This window comes from Trametes versicolor (genome assembly GCF_000271585.1).
Source record: "Trametes versicolor FP-101664 SS1 unplaced genomic scaffold TRAVEscaffold_4, whole genome shotgun sequence".
Taxonomy (NCBI): domain Eukaryota; kingdom Fungi; phylum Basidiomycota; class Agaricomycetes; order Polyporales; family Polyporaceae; genus Trametes; species Trametes versicolor.
The window spans coordinates 1,394,901-1,413,584 of NW_007360324.1; the positions used below are offsets into that span (position 1 = coordinate 1,394,901).

At 58.5% G+C, this 18,684-nt stretch overlaps 8 protein-coding genes across 8 annotated transcripts; 4 read left to right on the forward strand and 4 right to left on the reverse strand.

Moving 5' to 3' along the window:
- Window positions 1–1,527: 1,527 nt before the first annotated feature.
- TRAVEDRAFT_36121 (family A G protein-coupled receptor-like protein) lies at window positions 1,528–2,695 on the reverse strand (the record flags this gene model as incomplete). Its single annotated transcript, XM_008038008.1, has 4 exons — window positions 1,528–2,041; window positions 2,097–2,302; window positions 2,360–2,509; window positions 2,564–2,695. 4 exons carry the CDS (start codon window positions 2,693–2,695, stop codon window positions 1,528–1,530), a joined length of 1,002 nt encoding a protein of 333 aa, XP_008036199.1.
- Window positions 2,696–3,749: 1,054 nt separating this feature from the next.
- Window positions 3,750–5,468, reverse strand: TRAVEDRAFT_145839 (Aldo/keto reductase). The gene is made up of 9 exons (XM_008038580.1): window positions 5,294–5,468; window positions 5,082–5,228; window positions 4,983–5,026; window positions 4,740–4,919; window positions 4,640–4,676; window positions 4,522–4,583; window positions 4,368–4,460; window positions 4,154–4,307; window positions 3,750–4,071 (listed from the first exon to the last, which is right to left on the reverse strand). The coding sequence occupies exons 1-9, from the start codon at window positions 5,321–5,323 to the stop codon at window positions 3,850–3,852; spliced, it is 969 nt and encodes a 322-aa protein (XP_008036771.1). The 5' UTR covers window positions 5,324–5,468; the 3' UTR covers window positions 3,750–3,849.
- Window positions 5,469–5,660: 192 nt separating this feature from the next.
- On the forward strand, window positions 5,661–7,078 carry TRAVEDRAFT_145840 (cysteine proteinase). Its single transcript, XM_008038581.1, has 4 exons — window positions 5,661–6,012; window positions 6,074–6,211; window positions 6,268–6,711; window positions 6,762–7,078. Exons 1-4 carry the CDS (start codon window positions 5,773–5,775, stop codon window positions 6,819–6,821), a joined length of 882 nt encoding a protein of 293 aa, XP_008036772.1. The 5' UTR covers window positions 5,661–5,772; the 3' UTR covers window positions 6,822–7,078.
- A 49-nt stretch (window positions 7,079–7,127) lies between these two features.
- TRAVEDRAFT_145845 (Adaptor protein complex beta subunit) lies at window positions 7,128–9,992 on the reverse strand. Its single transcript, XM_008038582.1, has 10 exons — window positions 9,834–9,992; window positions 9,675–9,780; window positions 9,554–9,616; window positions 9,425–9,501; window positions 9,008–9,372; window positions 8,732–8,946; window positions 8,463–8,676; window positions 8,055–8,412; window positions 7,699–8,004; window positions 7,128–7,641 (listed from the first exon to the last, which is right to left on the reverse strand). Exons 1-10 carry the CDS (start codon window positions 9,885–9,887, stop codon window positions 7,222–7,224), a joined length of 2,178 nt encoding a protein of 725 aa, XP_008036773.1. The 5' UTR covers window positions 9,888–9,992; the 3' UTR covers window positions 7,128–7,221.
- A 98-nt stretch (window positions 9,993–10,090) lies between these two features.
- Window positions 10,091–11,101, forward strand: TRAVEDRAFT_165252 (uncharacterized protein; the record flags this gene model as incomplete). Its single annotated transcript, XM_008038583.1, has 5 exons — window positions 10,091–10,422; window positions 10,478–10,577; window positions 10,644–10,672; window positions 10,732–10,885; window positions 10,938–11,101. Coding segments are annotated over 5 exons (777 nt in total), but the record flags the coding sequence as incomplete, so codon positions are not given.
- Window positions 11,102–11,302: 201 nt separating this feature from the next.
- TRAVEDRAFT_63977 (FAD/NAD-P-binding domain-containing protein) lies at window positions 11,303–13,459 on the reverse strand. The gene is made up of 7 exons (XM_008038584.1): window positions 13,250–13,459; window positions 13,051–13,166; window positions 12,958–12,965; window positions 12,544–12,902; window positions 11,961–12,490; window positions 11,749–11,907; window positions 11,303–11,693 (listed from the first exon to the last, which is right to left on the reverse strand). Exons 1-7 carry the CDS (start codon window positions 13,359–13,361, stop codon window positions 11,637–11,639), a joined length of 1,341 nt encoding a protein of 446 aa, XP_008036775.1. The 5' UTR covers window positions 13,362–13,459; the 3' UTR covers window positions 11,303–11,636.
- A 1,200-nt stretch (window positions 13,460–14,659) lies between these two features.
- TRAVEDRAFT_36127 (uncharacterized protein) lies at window positions 14,660–16,017 on the forward strand (the record flags this gene model as incomplete). Its single annotated transcript, XM_008038009.1, has 2 exons — window positions 14,660–15,311; window positions 15,380–16,017. The coding sequence occupies 2 exons, from the start codon at window positions 14,660–14,662 to the stop codon at window positions 16,015–16,017; spliced, it is 1,290 nt and encodes a 429-aa protein (XP_008036200.1).
- Window positions 16,018–17,072: 1,055 nt separating this feature from the next.
- TRAVEDRAFT_28023 (uncharacterized protein) lies at window positions 17,073–17,999 on the forward strand. The gene is made up of 3 exons (XM_008037913.1): window positions 17,073–17,225; window positions 17,280–17,362; window positions 17,414–17,999. The coding sequence occupies exons 1-3, from the start codon at window positions 17,194–17,196 to the stop codon at window positions 17,707–17,709; spliced, it is 411 nt and encodes a 136-aa protein (XP_008036104.1). The 5' UTR covers window positions 17,073–17,193; the 3' UTR covers window positions 17,710–17,999.
- Window positions 18,000–18,684: the final 685 nt, after the last annotated feature.

The following is an 18,684-nucleotide window of genomic DNA, read 5'->3' on the forward strand; positions in this document are numbered from 1 at the left end:
CATACGAGCAGTCCTTCTCCTTCCCGGCAACCTTGCACGTCGAGCAGAAGGGCCGCTTCGCGTCACATTTCTGTCCTATATTCAGCACGACGTCGGCAATGGGGGCGGCTAGATAGGCTCACCTTCTTTTTCCTCCTGCATCGCACGCCCATTCAGTCATCGGGCCACCACGTGTGAGCTGGCGGCTCACTCACCTGCACGGCACGCAGGCGGCGCCTTTCTTGAGATACTCGCCCTTGGGCCCTGCAGAGATCGCTGAAGCCGTCGAGTAGTCGCATTCGACCGGGCGACGGGCCTTGGAGCAGGGCCCGCAGATAGGGAGGACGCCATCGCACCGCTGCACCGCATTTGAGCGTGACACATCATGGGGATCGACGCAGCAAGCTTACGACTTTGCGGCCGCTAAGGGTTCCGCACCAGGATCGATCGGGGATAGTTAAAAAGTGCTCATCAGCGCCTCGACAGGAACGTGAGAGGACACGGGGATATGTACCGGCATGCTGAGCAGGTCTGGCTGCCGGCCATGGTGATGGGGGTTGGAAGCAAGAGGGGATTTCGGATTACGACAGGGCTTGGACGGATATCAGAGGCCTGTATCGGTTCCGGCACTGAATGAGCAGACTAGCGCCGTCGTTGTCGGGGACTTTGAGGCAGGTGTGCTCGTCGCATGGGATGGGCTTCTCCGAGTCCGGAGTGATCGGCCTTTGCGGACAGCGAGCAATCCTGCGAGCGAGCTGGGGAGCGGGCTGCGAGGCGGACACCCGCTCGTGGCTGGGGAGGCCGGGGTGGTGGTGGTAGAGAAGAGAGTTGGTAATGGCAGGTCTGAGACGAGCCGCACTAAGGACATCAACGTCAACAACCTGCACAACCGCCGTCGATGTCCTCCCTCACAGTTAATAGCCGCCCCATGCTGGCGTTCGCCGTTCGTGGCAAATTGCTGCCATTTTGCTGCGGGCAGTCGATAGGCGGCACTTGCCAGTGCCATTCTGCCGGGCTCGGGCGGAATTTGGCAGAATGACCGCGCCTATGTAACGAGGGTATTCCCCCTCACAATGGGTTTCTTTGGTCTGAAGGGCTTGAATAAAACTCGCCATCGTCATTTATTTGCTGAAATTTCTGAAAAACAAGTATAGGGGGCCTCCTGAGGAACACGAGTACAGTACCCAGGACATACCTACCCAACTCTAGGGATTATGGCGCTTAAATATATGCCGGTATTTGCCGCCTTGGCAGAGTCGTTCTGCCATTTCTGGCGGAGAACCCGCGGACTAAAACAATTCTGCCCGGTCGCTCACTTGAACATGCTGCTGCCAATGTTGGGAACAAGTGGTAGGACAGCAGTATTGTCATTGATGACATGACCAACTCTGGGCGCGAAAAGCAGAAGTGCAAGAAGTTGTACTGGGTGGTATTATGCGGGCAGCGTACTATTACAATGGAAACACGTGTGTGGAGACTACAGTACGGTCGAGAAAATGTTCAAGAAGTAGGTATAATACAGTGGTGGGGTGGGGATGGGTGCGATGCTCAAACGACGTTGGCGCCGACGGGACCAGGGTGACCAAGGCCAGCTCCAGCAGCGTTCTGACCAACTCCAGCTCCGGCACCAGTGTGCCCAGCGCCAACGCCTACGCCCGGGATGCCAGAACCAGTGGTGTTTGCAGCAGCTCCGAGAGGAGCGCCTCCGCGCGTCGCCATGTTCGCGCCGTTCGCACCGTTAACACCGTTCGCTCCGTTGTTGTAGCCGTTGCCATACCCATCGTGATGCTTGCCCGACGAGAGACCGAAGGCGCCGTACTCGATGCTGCGAAGGCCGAAGAGGAAGAGGAATAGGAAGACGGGGCCGGCGAGGAGGTCGAGGATACCGTAGAAGATCATCTCACCGGTGGGCGAGATGACGTTACCGCCCTCGGACAGGCCCCACGAGATCGGATAGAGAAGGAGGAGGAAGGAGAGGTATGCCGAGCTGCGAACGTAACCGGAGCGAACGACACCACCGGCCGCGAAGGTGCTGCGGGGACCGTGGCCGAGGAGCATGTACCTATGTATGTGCGTCAGTGATCGATGAGTATGATGCGGCTTGAAAAATGAAATACCAGATGTAGAACAACGCCATGCAGCCGAGGACGAAATATCCCCACTTGTAGCTGCTGACAACCAGCGAGCCGACAAGGCCGCAAACGACAAACACCCAAGCCATGAACATGGTGGTGAAGATGTCGGAGAGCGAGAGGCCGGTGGCGAGGAGGAGCTCAAGGAGGAGTAGCGGCAGGGTGATGAACCATTGGATGTAGCGGACGAACTGAAAAAAGAGGTCGATTGATATCGACTTGTATGATAGAAGCAATGGTTTACATACCCAGACTTGGCGTGTGCCAGCGCCGCCACGTTGGAATTGCGCGGTGACGGGTGTTGCGCCGAGGTCGGACGCCATAGAGTAGTAGGCAATCGTGGCGGTCGTGAGGACGATGACAGCAACCTGGTGGAAAAGTCGTGTTCCGCGTGGTCTCTGCGGGCGTTGTCAACAACCAATTCGGCGAAAAGAGGAGTCGAATGAACTCACTCTGAATGTCCAAAAGACCATAATCAGGTCGCTGATCGCCATAACGGCGAACACCGCCCAAAGCCAGTCGGAGCCACCCGAGGTGATATGCCTGTCGGCATTGGGCGGGTTGTGGTCGAGAGAGCTGGCCATCTTCGTCGAGGTCGTAAAGCTCGTGAGGAGGGGTCGTAAAGGCGTAGGGGGGATGTGAAAGGTGATAGTTGGTGAGGAGGAGCGGGGTGTGGTTGGATACGGTTCTTATAGGATCGCAGGGCGGCTGAGCCGAAGAGAGGCGGGAGCGGGTGCAGCTGGCAGGTCAACCAATGTCGTCACCGACGGAGGGTTGTGTAGGGCTGACGGGAAGCGAACTGTCCAGAAGGAGACGCCCCATGGGCTGGGCCGTGCAAACAGCCTCCGCCTGGGACGATCCGCAACCCCATTTCGCTGCTGCGATAGGTCCGGGCGATGCCACCGTTTGAATGCGCCCATCGAGGGGGGGACCATCGAGGCGGATGATGAGCCCATGACGCGGATGCTGGTCACCTCCTCGGTAGTAGGCGCATCACTCCCCGGCGTCGCCCCAACTCGAGCCCGGGCAGGAAGCAATCCTTCTCTCTTGGGATCTTGTGACCGTGACGGATCCGCAGGACACAGCTTGGAAGTCATCCAATAGAAGCCAAAAACCTTCGACGTCTCGGACAGCTATGAGGGCGGAGCTCTCCGGGCGAGCGTTGATAAAAACATAGCGATGCGCATGATAGTATAGACATCGTCCACGACTAGGGCTGCGTATTTCATCGACGAGCTAGCCGTGGTAGAGTCTGAGAGTCTGGTGGACCCGAGTCCGCGGCTCACGGTGGGCTAGATCGTGGCACTGGTAGCCGCGTTTTGTGGAGCATCCGAACGTAAACAGGAATGCATATGTATCCTACCCAGACGTCCGCGGCCCGGATTTAACCTAACCCCCAGTGAGAAAACCCCTGCGCCTGGCTTCACTGTCAGCCGTGCCCGCTGATGGTAGCGGCACTGGTATCGCGCAACGTGCACATCCACGAGCCCACATTCAGTCGCTTGAACTTGTTTTGTACTCGTTGAGGTGCACGTTTCCCACTCATATCGATCAGAAAGTTCAAATAACGGCGTACCTGTCAAACATGTCGTTTCGCGTCCAATTGGGGGCGTGGACGGAATTATAAGAGGTCGTTTCTGACAAAGCAGCATCGGGTCCTATCATTCCCATACCTGTTCGTACAATGACGCCGTTACGTGCGCGACGCGTGTTATTACTTCTCGCATGACACCTCCGCTTACCGCCAGTACGTGGGCGCGCTGGCCCCGACGATCAGACGCGCCTCGTCCAACGCCTTCAGGATATCCTCCGGCAGCGGCCCCTTCTCGCTGTCCTCCAAGTTCTGCTTGAGCTGCGCCGCGCTGCTCGCCCCCAGGATGATGCCATCCTCGGGTGTGAGCACGGAGTGGTACTGGCACCAGCGCAGGGCGATCTCGGTCAGCCGCAGCTGGTGCTTCTCCTGGAGCAATACAACCGTCAGCGTCAGCGCGCTATCCCCGCCTCCACCTCCACAGTGGGCCTGGGCCTGGTTTCGGACTTACCGCGATGGGCTTGAGGTAGTTGAGCGCGTCGAAGAAGCCGTTCTTGAAGTACCGTGCGCGGTACATCTTGCCCATCGCGCTGCTCGGGTCGAAGCGCCCGCCCTCGGGGGCCTGCGCGTCGGGGGCGGCGACCTTCCCTGCGAAGAATCCACCGCTGTGTGGTGTCGGCATCGTTATATGGCATACATGATACCTTGAAAAAGAATGTGCTCACGCAAGCGGATTGTAGATGACAAGGCGGATACCATACTTGCGCAGGCAAGGCACGAGTTCGGGCTCTATTTCGCGGGTGACGGCATTGTACATGCTGAATGGGGATCAGGTCAGTATGCACGGGGAGTACATCGGTCGGTGAGCGCATGACGTACGCCTGGTAAATCTTGGGCTGGACCCAGCCGTTGGCCTTGCAGATGCCGACTATTTCGGCGACCTAGTGTAGCAGTACAGTGAGCATCAATGCCCCCCGCCGATGCAAGAGATACTCGCCTCCCACGCCGCGTAGTTGCTCAGTCCAAAGATCTCACTGGAGAGGACGTAGCATACGTCAACACTCGAGTACACCGAACCCGACGCAAGGGGTACTCACAAGAGCCCTTGCTTGTGGAGCTCGTTGATCTCTCGGACTGTGTCCTCGAAAGGCACGGTCCGATCGGGCGCGTGCAGGTACAGCACCCTGACCTTGAGCGGCGCGAGTAACTTCAACGAGGTCTCGAAGGTCGCCCGAAGCTTAGCAGGCGCATGGTCGCCTGGCGTCACCGGGTACACCCTGAGGGAAGCATTGGCCACCCGTGAATCAGCCGCACACTGCAAAATATGCAAGATCGCTCACTTCGTATCGATCGTGGCACCCTTCAGGTCGAGCTTCGCCAGCAGCTGTAGATGTGGCCTGAGCTGTTACTCTGACACGCGAGGCAGGCAGAGCACGAACAGGCTCGGTGGTGCCTTCAGCGTACACCCGCGCCGTGTCGAGCTCCTTGTGTCCATGCGAGAAGAACGTGTCGAGGATCTCCTGGCATTCCTTGAGATCGGCCGTGCGCACGCCGTTCTTTCCGGCCTCTCCCATGGTCATGGTGCCCTAACCATCCGGGGGATTAATTAGTCTCATTACACAGGCGCACGATCATGCGATATGCGACGTACAAAGAGCAGCGGGATCTTCGTGGACGACATGGTGGACAGCAGACGGGTGTGCAGGTACGCGCGGGGTGCTCGGTTTGCTAGATATCGCAGCAGCTTGGGCGATAAGAGTAGAGAAGGGCGCAGTGGGATTGCTTACAAAGTTACATGGACGACCTCCACGCCATGGTGGCTCCGTCCAAGTTCGCTCACACCCGAGGAGCGGGGCGTACGGGGCGACGGACCGGGATGCCCTAGAATATGGTTAAGGGCTATCTGAGATGGGCCGATGACCTCGTTAATGAACGCCATCGAGATTGGGTACATACCGCCTCCTCCCCGCAGCATACGGCACTTGCGCAACCACTCCGCCTCCCCCGCCTCGTCCTGGCCCCACACAGCTGCTGTCATACATCATCGTATATCACTCTCACTGCGGGGTACACTCCACTAAACCATACCCGCTATCTTCTCCCCCACATCGACTCGGAGTCTCCACACACATGGGTGCTAAGAAGAACAAACTCAAGAGGATGCTCTCGCCGACCACACCGCCGCCGCCGGAAGCAACCGCGGACGACGATGAGCTCATGGACGACCTCTTCGCGCAACTCGACTCCAAGGACGGCGCGGTCCGCCACGAGTCCGCGACGGTGCTGAACGAGATGCAGATCGACCGGGTCGCCGACCAGCTCGAGTCCGTGCCCAAGAAGGACGGAAAGGCGAGACACAAAGCGCGACAGGTGAGGTCCCCAAGCACACATCCCGATCTACGCGCCGGCTGATAACGTGCGCACCCACTAGGCGAGAAAAGCCGCCGCGCTCGCAGAAACATACGCACCCACAGACGTCGAGGCCGACGCGCGCCTCGAGCGCCAGGCGAAGGACGAAGAGGAGCAGATCAAGAAAACGTGCGACGAGCTCGGGCTGCTCCTACACGAGGTCAGACCCTCCCCTTCCTTACTGACCGTCCCACCCACACGCCCCCACCCATCTAGATCAACCCCGACGGGCACTGCCTCTTCTCCGCCGTCGCAGACCAGCTCGCGCTCCTCGGCGTGCTCCCCGCCTCGCAGGCGACGTACGCGACGTGCCGGCGCGCCGCGGCCGACTTCATCCACGCGCACCCGGACGACTTCCTGCCATTCCTACCGTCCGAGGTGGGCGAGGACACGGCGGGCGCGACGGAGGCAGGGTTCATGACGCGCGCGCAGTTCGACCGGTACTGCGCGCGCATGCGCGACACCGCGATCTGGGGCGGGGAGCCGGAGGTCGTCGCGCTGAGCCGCGCGTATGGCGTCGCGATACACGTCGTGCAGGGCGGGCAGCCGCCGGTGGTTGTGCACGATCCGGCGGATCCGGCGGGCCAGAAGACGGAGGCGGAGGGGGGCAAGCGGACGGTGTATATCAGCTATCATAGGCGACTGTATGGGCTGGGAGAGGTGAGTGTCGTGTCGCGGTGGTGTATCGATTGCGCTGACGCGTTCGATAGCATTACAACTCGTTACGACCGAAGACGTTCGCCAACTCCCTCCGATCTGTTTTCCAATGACTATCGGCCGGGGAGCACCAGAAAGCGCCAAGAGGACTTCCGGCGGTGCCTTTGCGATGGGCTTCTTGAATGTCGATACACGTGCTGGAAGTTTTGGCTTTAGGAAGGCCATGGCTCACGGGAGTTGATGAAGGTGTGAGGTGTGTACGGCAGTGTACCTCAAAACCTGTATTTGTGTCCGGGCAGCTCAGTACGTAAACACGTTCCGTCGCACAAGTATATATATCCACGGTTACAGTGCAATAAATGTATTTCAGACTGTATGCAGAATATGTCAGCCACCCCCACTGATAAAATGAGTTTCGTGCAGTGGTCATTGGTATCATCATCAGGCTCGCAAACGGATGGTAAGTACAACACTCGGTCTTAAATTACAAGCACCTCCAGCATCTCCTCCCCCTCAGAGCATGTCCAGCAAGTCGTTGCCCTGCGGTCGCGGCTCGTCGCCTATGTATCCTCCAAACGCGTTATCGAGGCCCGCGTAGGGGTCTGACGGCCGTGCTTGAGCGGGCGCCTCGTCGTCGTCTCCAACGTCCTCCGGGCTCTCCTGCGATGAGCTTGTGGCCATAAGGTCGGTGTTTGACCCGTTCGCGCCATTCGTGCCAACCGCCCCGTTGGAAGGTGCTGCCGGCACTTCCGCCTGCAGCAGGTCCGCGGTAGCCGGGGCGTCCTTGGACGGCTCTGGAGGCCCCGGGCCTGGGACGTGGATGGACGTCGGCGGGAGGTTGGTACGCGCGATGGGAACGAGCACTTGTCGGGAGAGCGGGTTGAGGGCTGGGCTGTCTGTGAGGGCCCTGCCGGTAGCGTTGCGGATGAATGTCTGCGATACGACTCCGGTCAGTAACTTTTTAGCTGCATGCTTGCACGAGCGGCAGACCTCTGGGTTCTTGTGGTAGATGCTGCCCAGCGTCCCGGTGTGCAGCAGGAGCTGATCAAGCGCGCCGCGGTCCATACGATCGGCATCTGTCGTGATCGGGGGCTTCTCGGCGAGGACGACCTGCCCGGCGACGGTGGGGTTGATCGCGAGCATGCGCCAGTACATGAACCCGCGGTCGCGCAGATCCGGGTTGTCCACCTCCTCCGTCGCCCACTTCAGCACCTTGTGCACGAGCGCCTTCGTCGTGTCCGAGTGCGGCTTGTAGATGAACAGCTTGACCGCAGCGGTCAGCAACGCCAGTTGCACCTGTGGGCGGGATCAGCATGCGCAGCAGTGGGAACGCGGGGCTGGGGTACCTCCGTGGGGTCCTCGAGGAAGGTGTATGTGAGATCGTCCATGAGCTCGTCGGCGTTGTCGATGCGGTTCGCGAACTGCCCGACGATCCAGATCATCGCGGCCTTGGACTCGGGCTCGTCGAGCGAGTCTAGGTGCTCGCAGAGTGTCGGGATGATGCCTTCGTACTTGCCTGGGTATCGACGGAAGACGTCCTTGATGACGATCACGGCCTCCTGGACGACGTAGGTCACTTTCGTCTCGATGAGCTCGAGAAGCGCTTGTATGCAAGCATCCGCTGCGGCTTGGACCTTGATCGCGAGTCTACCGATTGATCGAACGGCCTTGCGGACGAAGTCCACATCGACTTCAGAAGCGTACCTGTGCTCGGGTTAAGCTCTGTAGAACATGACTAGCGAATCAAGACTCACTCTTGCAACTCTGCTAGGACTTCTCGCGCGTTCTCATCACGAGCTAACCGGTACATGATCTCAAGCTTGGCTAGCTTGACGTATATAGGGTCGTTATACTTGCAGAAGAAGACTTTGACATCGTTCTTGAGCACGGCTGGTCGCCGTTGGATTATGAGAAGGATATTGCGCAGAGCAACATACTGCACTTCCGGTCCCGAGGATAGCAGGGTCACTAGAGCGCATGTGAGTTATAGACTGACAGAGTATACCGGCGGTAGGGCACTCACCTAGTGGTGGGCCCATCTTCCTACAGATGTACTCCATGATCTTCCGGTTGTCCATATAGTTCATGAGGTACAGCAGGACTTTGATCGCGGTCAGGACAACAGCAGAGTTCGCGTGATTTAGCTGAACGATGACACGCTCTGCTATCATCTCCGCGTCTTCGTGCTTTTCTGGAACATATCGGAGCAACGAGTCTAGAATGTATATGGTACCCCATCTACACAATCACGGTTAGTTCACATCTCTAAAAACACGACAGTAAATGAGAAGATGCGTACTCCGAACTCTCACCAAGGGCAGTCAAGAGCTTGTTTGCCACCGTCAGGTTCAGCTTGAAGATAACGCCGTCTTGTCGATCCCCAATCTCTGACAGAGCTGCGACGGCGTTGGCGACTACGGTTGCATTTGCGTCAAGAAGCAGGTCGCGTAGCATCTCCACGAAGCCACCCTTCTCCGCCTTCCGTGGATCCGCGGCGTAGAGTTTCGCGACACAAATCGCAGCAGTTTTCCTGACGTAGGGGTCGCGGTCCTTGAGGCAATGTCGTAGCTGATCGGTCAGGGACTCGATGACTACGGGAGTGGGTATATAGGACATAGTCCGAATAGCCAAGGCGCGAACTAGGGGGTTGCGGTCGTTACAGTCCTACACGTTGTTAACAGGTCCTCGAGATTTTGAAACTATGAGGTGCACGTACCTGGAGGAAACTTGGAATGACGAGATGTAGCTGGTCTGCCTTTTGGCGTCCATAGCATACTAGGAAGAGGTAGACCACTGCAGCACGCTATGAGCACGCGCACTGATCTACCGCAGGCGGTATACTCACTCTTCTTGATTTCCAACAATGGTGTCCCCAGAGATTGTACGACATCAGTGAATAGTGGAGACACTGCGCGCGACCCATGAGCGTTCCGCGCAGACTGGGGTACTACGAGGTCCAGACATACTGTCATTGCCCATAGTGATATTCGCAACAATCTTCTTCAGCACAGTCTTCCGCTTCGTGAACTTCTTGTCCTTGGTCTCCGCCGCCTCCAGCTCGGCGCGGAATTCCTGCAGCCTCTTGCTTAGACACGCCCACTTAGCGTCGTGGTGATCGGGCGCACCTGGATCTTGCCCCGCTGGAAGAACTTGGCATCTTGGCCACCCTGTCCGCTCATGTTACCTTCCTAGACACGACCCAGATTCCGTGCGCCTATCCAGACTGAGCAGAGTGTATATGACGGGAGCAATTCGATACCAGTGAGGCCAGATGCCGCCGCGTGCGTGAGTGAGCAGGTGAGGGATGTGCTGCTGCTGTAAGCGCGCGTAATGATCCCTCTCCGACGGACGCGGTCCGGCTCTGCCACTGAACTTCATGCGCATGGCTCCTCCTCGACGGCATCTCGCACCTCCACCACTGGTCTGCTCCCCGAGGGCCTCTATCGACCCCGTAGATACGCCTGAAATTGATGGTGTCCTCAAACAACTCAAGGCATGCTCACGGAGACTGCAGGCCGCCCTAGCTTGCCATCGGACCGAGCTGCAGGTCCTGGAGAGGCTCTACTACAAGGGGAAGAACCAGCACCGCACCGCGCTCTTTTGGCAACGCGTCGCCGAGATGCGCAAGCTCGGAGAGCGCGTCGACGAAATGAACATGGACGACGCAGTCGAGAGCCTCCGGCTTGCATTCTGGGGTGACCCCTCCTCCCGAACGTGAGTGCCCCTGGACGATACTCCCAGAACGCCGGTACATACCAACTCCATACAGCCCGAAGCTGCTCAAGGGTCCATGGACGCACTGTCCAGATGCCAAAGTGCTGCTCTTCGTGATGGAGAGATGCTCTGCGTGCTGCACGCTAGTCGACCGAGTAAGCCGTCGGTTGCCCGCATGTCTGCGCCCTTTCCCGGCCGCGCCGCTCAATTTCTCCCGCCAGGCCCGCGAACGCCTCCTCCGTGCATACGAGTGAGCACACGCCGTTTGCCGTGGCGCCGCACGCCGAACTCACCGACGCGTCCGGGCAGGTCCTTTACGCTTATGATGCAGACCGGTGCATTCCTTCAGCTTGTGCTTGCGCTCGCAGCCATTGCGTCACGCCTCAGTCTCGTGCTGTCCGAAGTGAGGAGTGCCCTCGAGGTTTCGTGGGCTGCGAGCTACCGAGCATTGCAGACTCTTTTCGTAAGTCCAAGTCTGCGTAATTATTATGCCATGCCGGCTCACTCGATGATAGCCTGCAGAAGTCGCGAAGGTAAAGAAACTCGTAGATACAAACTCTACAGCTGCACTCCCGCCAGCTCCAGTACCCTCAATATCGACATTCACGCCCTCAGACGTTGTCCCTGAACCAGGCGACGTTCCGGATGAAGATTTAGGCAGTGCTCTCGTCCGTCCCCCTCCCCCTTCCCCTCCCCAAGCTCCCGAAGAGAACGTCATCGCGTTCCACGCGGATGCAGCCACGCAATCGCAGCCCGAGGAGCAGCCATCGGGCCCTGTGGCATACTCGCTGCTTCACGAACTGGCCCAGCCGATCGGTACGCGGCCTCCGATGGGGGTTTCCGTCGGACCCCACGCCGCCCGCTCATTTATCTCTTCGCAGCGACTACGGTGTCCAAATCCGCGGAGAGCGCAACGGGTAGCAAACTGGTTCAACCTGTGGCGGGCGCTCCGAAGAGGAAGAAGGCAGAGGACGATAAGGGCAGAGCGGCAAAGAAGAAGAAAAAGAAGCGGGACGCGATTGACGACATTTTCGGGTTTTAGAGTCAATACAATTGCCCGGATCCATGGGATGGGTTCACCTGGAGGGAAGATATTTTCGTGTCGTCGCGGCCCGCGCAATCGACGCGCAGTGTTATAGTTTGACGATTTGCACGGGCAATCCCATAACCAAGAAACATCATTACATTAATTGTTTGAGTACAGCATGATGCATTTACTGGCCGAAGGTGGGGCGGCTGAAGCCCTTCGAGCCAAACCAGGTGCCCTTGACCTAGCGGAAGGTAAGTCAACGGGATTGGCAGGCAGCAGATGACGAGTCTACGCACCATGTAGTTCCAGTAGACGTAGGGGAAGAAGTCCTTCTTGAGGTAGTAGAAGGCGGAGCGGGGGATAGCCTGGTCGCCAAAGACGTTGCTGAACGACTCCTGGGGCTCAAGGCCGTACTTGAACTCGGCGAGCATGAGCTTGCCGTACCCAGTGAGAAGCTGTGAAGACGTGTGAGACATGGAAGACGCCAAGGTATCGCATTTGCACGTACCGGGCAGCTCGTGTAACCGTCATACTCCGCACCAGCGACCTTACCGGTATCGACCACGGAGAACAAGTTCTCGGTGAGCACGGGCGCCTGAGCAGTGATGGCCGCGGCGGTCTTGCTCGTCGGCAAGCTCGAGCAGTCGCCGATAGCCCACACGTTTCCGAGATCCGCGCTGGTGTGCCGAAGCGTCGCCTTGTCGACAGAAACCCAACCAGCCTCGTCCGAAATCGGAGAGCCCTTCAAGGCATCGAGCGGGCCCATGGGCGGGGAGACGTGCAGAAGCGTGTAGTCGACGTCAACCGTGCCGTCCGCGGTCTTGAATGTCGCCTTGTGCGCATCCGCGTTGACCCCGACGAGGTTGTGTGCAAAGTGGCCGCCAACGCCGCGCTCCTGACGGAGCGCGTTCAGTGCATCCGAGTACTTCTTCACGCTGAACATGGACGGCATGCCCGTGTAGAAGTCAACGGAGACCGTATCGCCGCGCCCAGTGCGCTGGTACCGGTCCCAGGCCATCCACATAATCTTCTGCGGGGCTGTACGCCGACCATGAGCGAGCGGCGAGGACGTGGGAGGAGAAATGACATACCACCGGCACACTTGATAACACCCGCGGGCTGGGTGAAGATGGCCTTGCCTGACCGAAGCGCATCGACGTCCCTCCACACCTTGTCACAGGTGTTGTAGGAGTAGATGGAGGATACGCCGGACGCGGGGTCCGCAAGGGCTTTCTCAAGACCCGGAATGGTCGACCAGTTGATCTGGAGACCGGTGGCGACGACAAGGTTCTCGTAGGTGATCTTGCGGCCGGAGGCAGTCGTCACTGAAGACGACTTAGGCTCAAAGGTTTTGACGTTTTCGGGGATGTGCGCGAGGTGCGAGGGAATGAGCGAGTCTAGCCTCCGGCGAGTCTCATCCTTGGCCTTCAGACCGGCCCCGACAAGAGTCCTGCATGACGGTTGTGAGCAACCTGACAGGGGTCCAGAAGAGGATGTATGCATACCATCCAGGCTATTCGACATGACAGACGTCATAGATTGGGCAGTACGAGATCTCGTGAGCGCCATGTTACGGCACTCCCAGCAGCAACACACACCTGATAGTAGTGATACTCGGCGGCATCGAGGATGGCGATATCACCCTTGTTCAGGGCTTTGCCCGCGCTCTTGAAACGGTTGTAGATCTGGTTTGCAACCGTCAAGCCGCCGGAGCCTAGCAGATGCACGGAGGCGTACGCAGAGCGACGATCAGGACATCATGACAAGATGCGGATTGATATGTCAGTCGTTGCGCACCTGCTCCGACCACGACCACCTTGAACTTGTCCTTGTCCGCGGCGGTGCTCGCCCAGCGGCGGGCGGCAGCAGGCGATGACCTCATAAACGCCTTCGACCTAAGCGCGAGCATCTTTTCCTTTTCGTGTGTGGTTCGGAATTCGCGAGAGTGGGGTGCGGTCCGACGCAGAAGGGAAACAGAGGGTCAGAAAGAGGGGTGGGCGGCGCAGCAGACGGCGGGCGAGTGGAGGTATATGTGCAGACGAGAAATTCGGAATTTGCAGCAGGCGCCCTTCTGGCATATGGCCCGATTCGTCATCATGAGCCACGGCCCGCCACTTCCCTCGACCTCGACCACCTCCGCTAGTCGGGCATCGTCGACCACAGCGCGCGATGCCGTATGCATTCGGAGAGGGAGTATACAGAGCCTTTACCGCACCTGAGAGAGGCCGGAGTCCAGACTAGGTGAGCCTCATGATGGAACCGTACCCCTGGACCGTGCGATGCACGCCGGGAGTCTGCGTAGTAGCCATCGAAACGGCGGGACCGCTGCGTCTTCTTGTCTCCGTCCCCCTCTCCGCTGCCCGCTGTACGTCCACCACGTCCACCGCAAGAGCTGCTCCGGGACGAACTGCTGGCAGTTCACTCACAGTCCTGTCGCATTCTTGATATCCTACTGTCACACGTCTCATTCGCCGCTGGTCTGGACACCTTTGCACGCCCCGCACGCTCACGGCGACATTCCCTCGCTGATACCGAGAGCACTTCAGACGGTTGCGACATCTGTCGCTCTCACACGCGTCGTCGTCGACACATATAACGGCTCCACGGTGCGCTCTCTTGTCTGCGTCGCCCCTCGAAGCTCCTCCGCCGCAGCGCCGGCACTGACTCCCTTCGTTCATTTCGCCCGGTCTCCCGGTGTATTAGTTGCTTCTTTCTTCTTCTTCCCAATCCGCTGTGCGGTAGGTTCCGAATTGCCAACGTAGGTATTTGCGTAAAGCTGTGTGGATTAAGCATACTAACGGTGTTTCAAAGGTTAGGTAGGTACAAGGATCGCTGAGATCGCTGCCGCTTTGAGAGGAAACAAGGTATGTCTCCGTCCCATTCACCATCTGCTTCGCGCCGACTGACTGTTGGACTCAACCCAGTGGGATTAACCTATTCGTGATCAGCAGGACTGTTTCCCCCCGCACGCGTCGTCGACACATAACGGCTTTACGGTGCGCTCCCTTGTCTGCGTCGCCCTTCGAACCCCTCGCCAGGAACTGACTCCCTGCCTTCGTTTCGTGTGGTCTCCCGGTGTATCAGTCACCTCCTCTGCACTCGTTCAGGGCTTGTAACACCTTGGCAATCAGCAGGACTGACTATCGCTCGGGCTCACCAACACCCTCCGTCCCGCCCTTCACGAACAACCTGTAAAGTTCGGTTTGCATGTCTGTCTCCGGCCGATCCAACTTCGGACTTCCCTCCACCCCTCGCGCACGATCCTTCGCGGCGGGACCCACTAGACAAGACATTCCCTCCCGTCCCCAGAGTTCTGCGAGCGATCGGCGTCTCCCTCCGTCTAGCTACAATGCGCCACCGCCTTTGCCTAGCGACCCCCGTGTAATTCGCCCACAGAGATCGTATACAAACCTACCTTCGGCCCCGTCTGGCAGCATTCGCTCTCGCTCACTCGATCGCAGTGCCGGGCCCCGTCATGCTCCTTCACGGTCTGATCCTCCACCCCCGCTTCCAGGCCTTCCCGCTTCCCGCAGGCTTCTCCGTGCGCCAACCCAAAGCCGGGGCAATGGAGGCCTTCACGCTCCTACGCGATCGGTCGATAACTATGGCTATCGCAGGAGCGATGATGTAATGTCAGACTCAGCTTCATCGTCCGGCGGCTCTGGGACATTCTCGCCGCTGAGCGCAGCATCATCCAGGACAAGCATGGACGAGGGGGAGATGCTGGACGAGAAGGACAAGCACACGCCAGCGGGACACGGGTCGTCGCTCTGGTCGAGCATCACGGGCGCGGCGAGCAACCTGACGATCAGCGTCAGCAAGGCGCTGTCCGCGAATGTTGCAGCTTATAGCGGCGAAGGTGTGTTCCCTTTCGTACCCCATCTCCATCTTACAGCACCAGTTATTTACGGAGGTGCCGTATTTTAGTCACGCCTGTGGGAGGAGAGAGTCGTCTTACGCGTGCAATGAAAGCATATCATATCGAGAAGGCCCGCGACCCAGCAGACCTTCCTGAATGGCTCTTCGACGAACGCGAGCGGGGCGTTCGCGGCCATCAAACATCTCCGAAACCCCGTTCGCAGGAGCAGGAAGCACCCCCTTCCGAACCCACCTCGCTCTCCCGCTCGATGACAACGGCGCGCCGCGAAGAGATGCCAATGCCGCCTCGGATCGCCCGTGGCCCCACTCTGGCGGACCGCCGGGCGAACGAGAACAACGCAGGGAGCGAAGAGCACGTCACGAAGTCGATGGCCCGCCTGCGAGCACTGCGCGATGCGAAGCGCAACGCGAAAGTTCGCTTCGGCGGCGAAGACGAAGAGGATTCGCAGCCTGCGCCTCCTCCTGCGCCGGAGCGTCCGGAGCGCTCTGCAGCTCGTCCTGTTGCTCCCTCGTATGGCGCTTCCGCGCCGATCCCGCCGCCTGCCAGGTACGCCCCCGTATCAAGGGAGGCCCCGGAGCGACCGAGGGGCATGCCGGCGCCTCTTGGCGCGGGCGCCCCTCTCGGGGGTCGCGGGCGGCAACCGCGGCTGGGGTTGCCTTCGGGAGTGCGCCCGGTACGAGCGTAGAAGCTGCAAGGCAACGTAGATTTTCGCGGCTCCGGGATGGTGGTTCAATTGGGTTGCGGGTGAACGGATGATACTTCTATATTGGTGAGGGCGCGTGTTGCGTCTGACACCTGTGCCACTTACATGCCTTCCTCGTGTTGTTGGAACTTGGACGCGCACAGGTATCGTGTTGGGTCTTGGGAATGAGCGGTGCGCAGTGATATTGTGGTTATTGTTGTGATAGATCTTGTGTACGTGTGCTCTTACTGGACGGTATACTTACGAAGCCTAAGGCGAGACCCGTCTGACGTTCACAATTCCAATGGGTTGTACAGCATGTCCTCCGTCAGAGCATGCTGATTGACGCGCTGAAAACTGTAGTGTTGATGGCGGGATTGCGCCCTTCTGTTGAGCAGGTCGCCTTGGGGGGCAGCCCGAGGATATGGAGCCGGACGTGCGCGGTGGGTTCACGTCAAGACCGAGCTGATTGGGCCGTGATTGTCGCCAGCGCTGCGTAGTACGTAGTGGACAATGCTGTAATGCGCACCGTGCTATCTCACAGCGGGCAGAAGAGACGGACAGATGGGCTCGCACGATGGGGGATCGCGCATTGCCACCGACCGTTCGTCTTCGTTTCTGCAGGACATTTGGCAGATTACCTCTAGCGGGCAGAAGGCGGCGAGGATATCCGTCGAAGAGCCCAGCTTGGCAAAAAGGTTTGGGAGGCTGAGGCACAATGAACGGGGGAACGGGAAGGAGATAGATGCACATGGCCGGGGGCCTGTGCGGGGGTGATCACGATCATGATACACAGCAGAAAGTCGCTCTTGGCCAATCTTGGAGGAGGAGGCTCTTGAGGGAATCTTTGATAACGGTCTCCAGATATTCCTGAGATGTGAGCCTGAACTTTCCAAGGCCTCCCGGTCCTAAGAAATTATCAAGACGAGTGATCGGATTGGCCAGACATCGTTGATGTCAAGTGGCCTGATTCGGTAAGTTGGCCCGATTCGGAATACATTCCCACACCCCACGAGGCGCACGCCCTCGCATGCACGAAGGGCGCCCGCAACGAGCCTCTGAGCTGCCCCACCAGCCCAAGTGTGGTCGGCTCGTCCGCGCTGCTTGACTCGCGTCCTCCTACCGACCTCGCGTCTTCTTCGCATAATCACATCGTATTCGAAGCGTCATAAGATCGGCATGGCTGGCCAACAGGGCGTCAACAATGCATGGTACGGCCGAGAGTTGGACGTGCACGCAGAGCGATCCACTGATTGGTTATCCAGGACCATTCCCTTCAATCCGGTTCGTCCGGACGGCAGAGTGATCTCCCAAGACGCTGCCCGGAAGCTGGTAGACGACCGGATCGGTGAGTGGCGTATAATTAGCCTGGCGCTCGCTCGCTCACAAAGAGCTCAAGCTTTTGGTCGCCGCCTCGACCAATGCATGGAGGAGGCACGCAGGATCCTCGACTCCCGCGACGCAGGGGAACTGAGGAACTCCGAGGAGGCACAGGCCTGGGTCCTCACTACTGAACGCTTTCGCTGTGAGGCCTCCGAGCACCACCACCGGTGCTTTCGGCTTGCCGAGTACATCGTTCATCTCCATTCGGTCTTCTCTGTCCCCGGTGCTGCTCCCAGTTCTCTCCCTCCTATGCCAGAAGAAATAGTTCACTATGTTGGGTACGAGAGGCAGCAGACAAGTACCGCTAAATAGTGGATTTCCCGGTTCCCTTCTTTTACATTCTTCTCTTCTTCCGTGTCTTTGCTACCACGATCTCCTCCAGCTTTGCGTTGTCCTTTCGTCTCGATCTGGGTCGCCTGCTCTTAGTTCATAGCTATTGTTTGTGTGTACAGCTGTATATATCCGGGGACTAGATGCATGATACCTCGCGACTATATCCGTGCGGAACACCGGTGTGCAAACTGTAGTATGAGCCATATCTTCATATGTAGTCATATGTAGTTGTATGTGGCGAGAAAAGCCAGGGAATAACTCGATTTTTGCCTCCTTCGTCTTCACCAGGACTGATCCAAGTGCTTCGGTGCCCGAACGCTCGCGCAAAGCGCCCACCGCCAGATCAAGCGCTTCGTGCGGTTCGAGTGCAGCAATTTGCTACGCACATTGCACGCTGCTCGACACTTTCTTCGTGCATGGCCAACCTCGCCTCGCCTCAGCTATGGCGGAGAAACAGGAGCCGCTCTCCTGCTGTTCCTCGTCGTCTCATATGGGTGAAGCAGCGTCACTTGTCGCGCCGCCGACTTCTCGCGAAGTTCCGACGTTCGACAGAACTCTATTCTGGCGCCGTCGAAAAACTCCTGGTCGTCCTGCTCATTTCCCTAGTGTCTATCGTCTCCCACTTCGCCACGAACTACTGTATTTCCATCCTGCTGAATCTGAGCTCTACTGCACTGGGATTACTCCGGCTCTTGCCCGTTTGGCACAGCGTCATATACGCGAGTGTCTTCGTTCGCTCATTCTTTCTTGGTATGTAGAGCATCTTAGTTGTGCAGTACTCGTGTTTGCTGACGCCCTAGCTCCAGAACTTGCACAGGATGATAAGCTGGACGTCTGGTCGGTTTTGTGCCGTCGCCGATTCGAAGAGCAGGATGGGGATCCTGTCGCAACGTCGGACACGATCGTTGAAGCAGCGCGGGGCAAAGGTCATGACCTACGCAGCCCACCAATGAC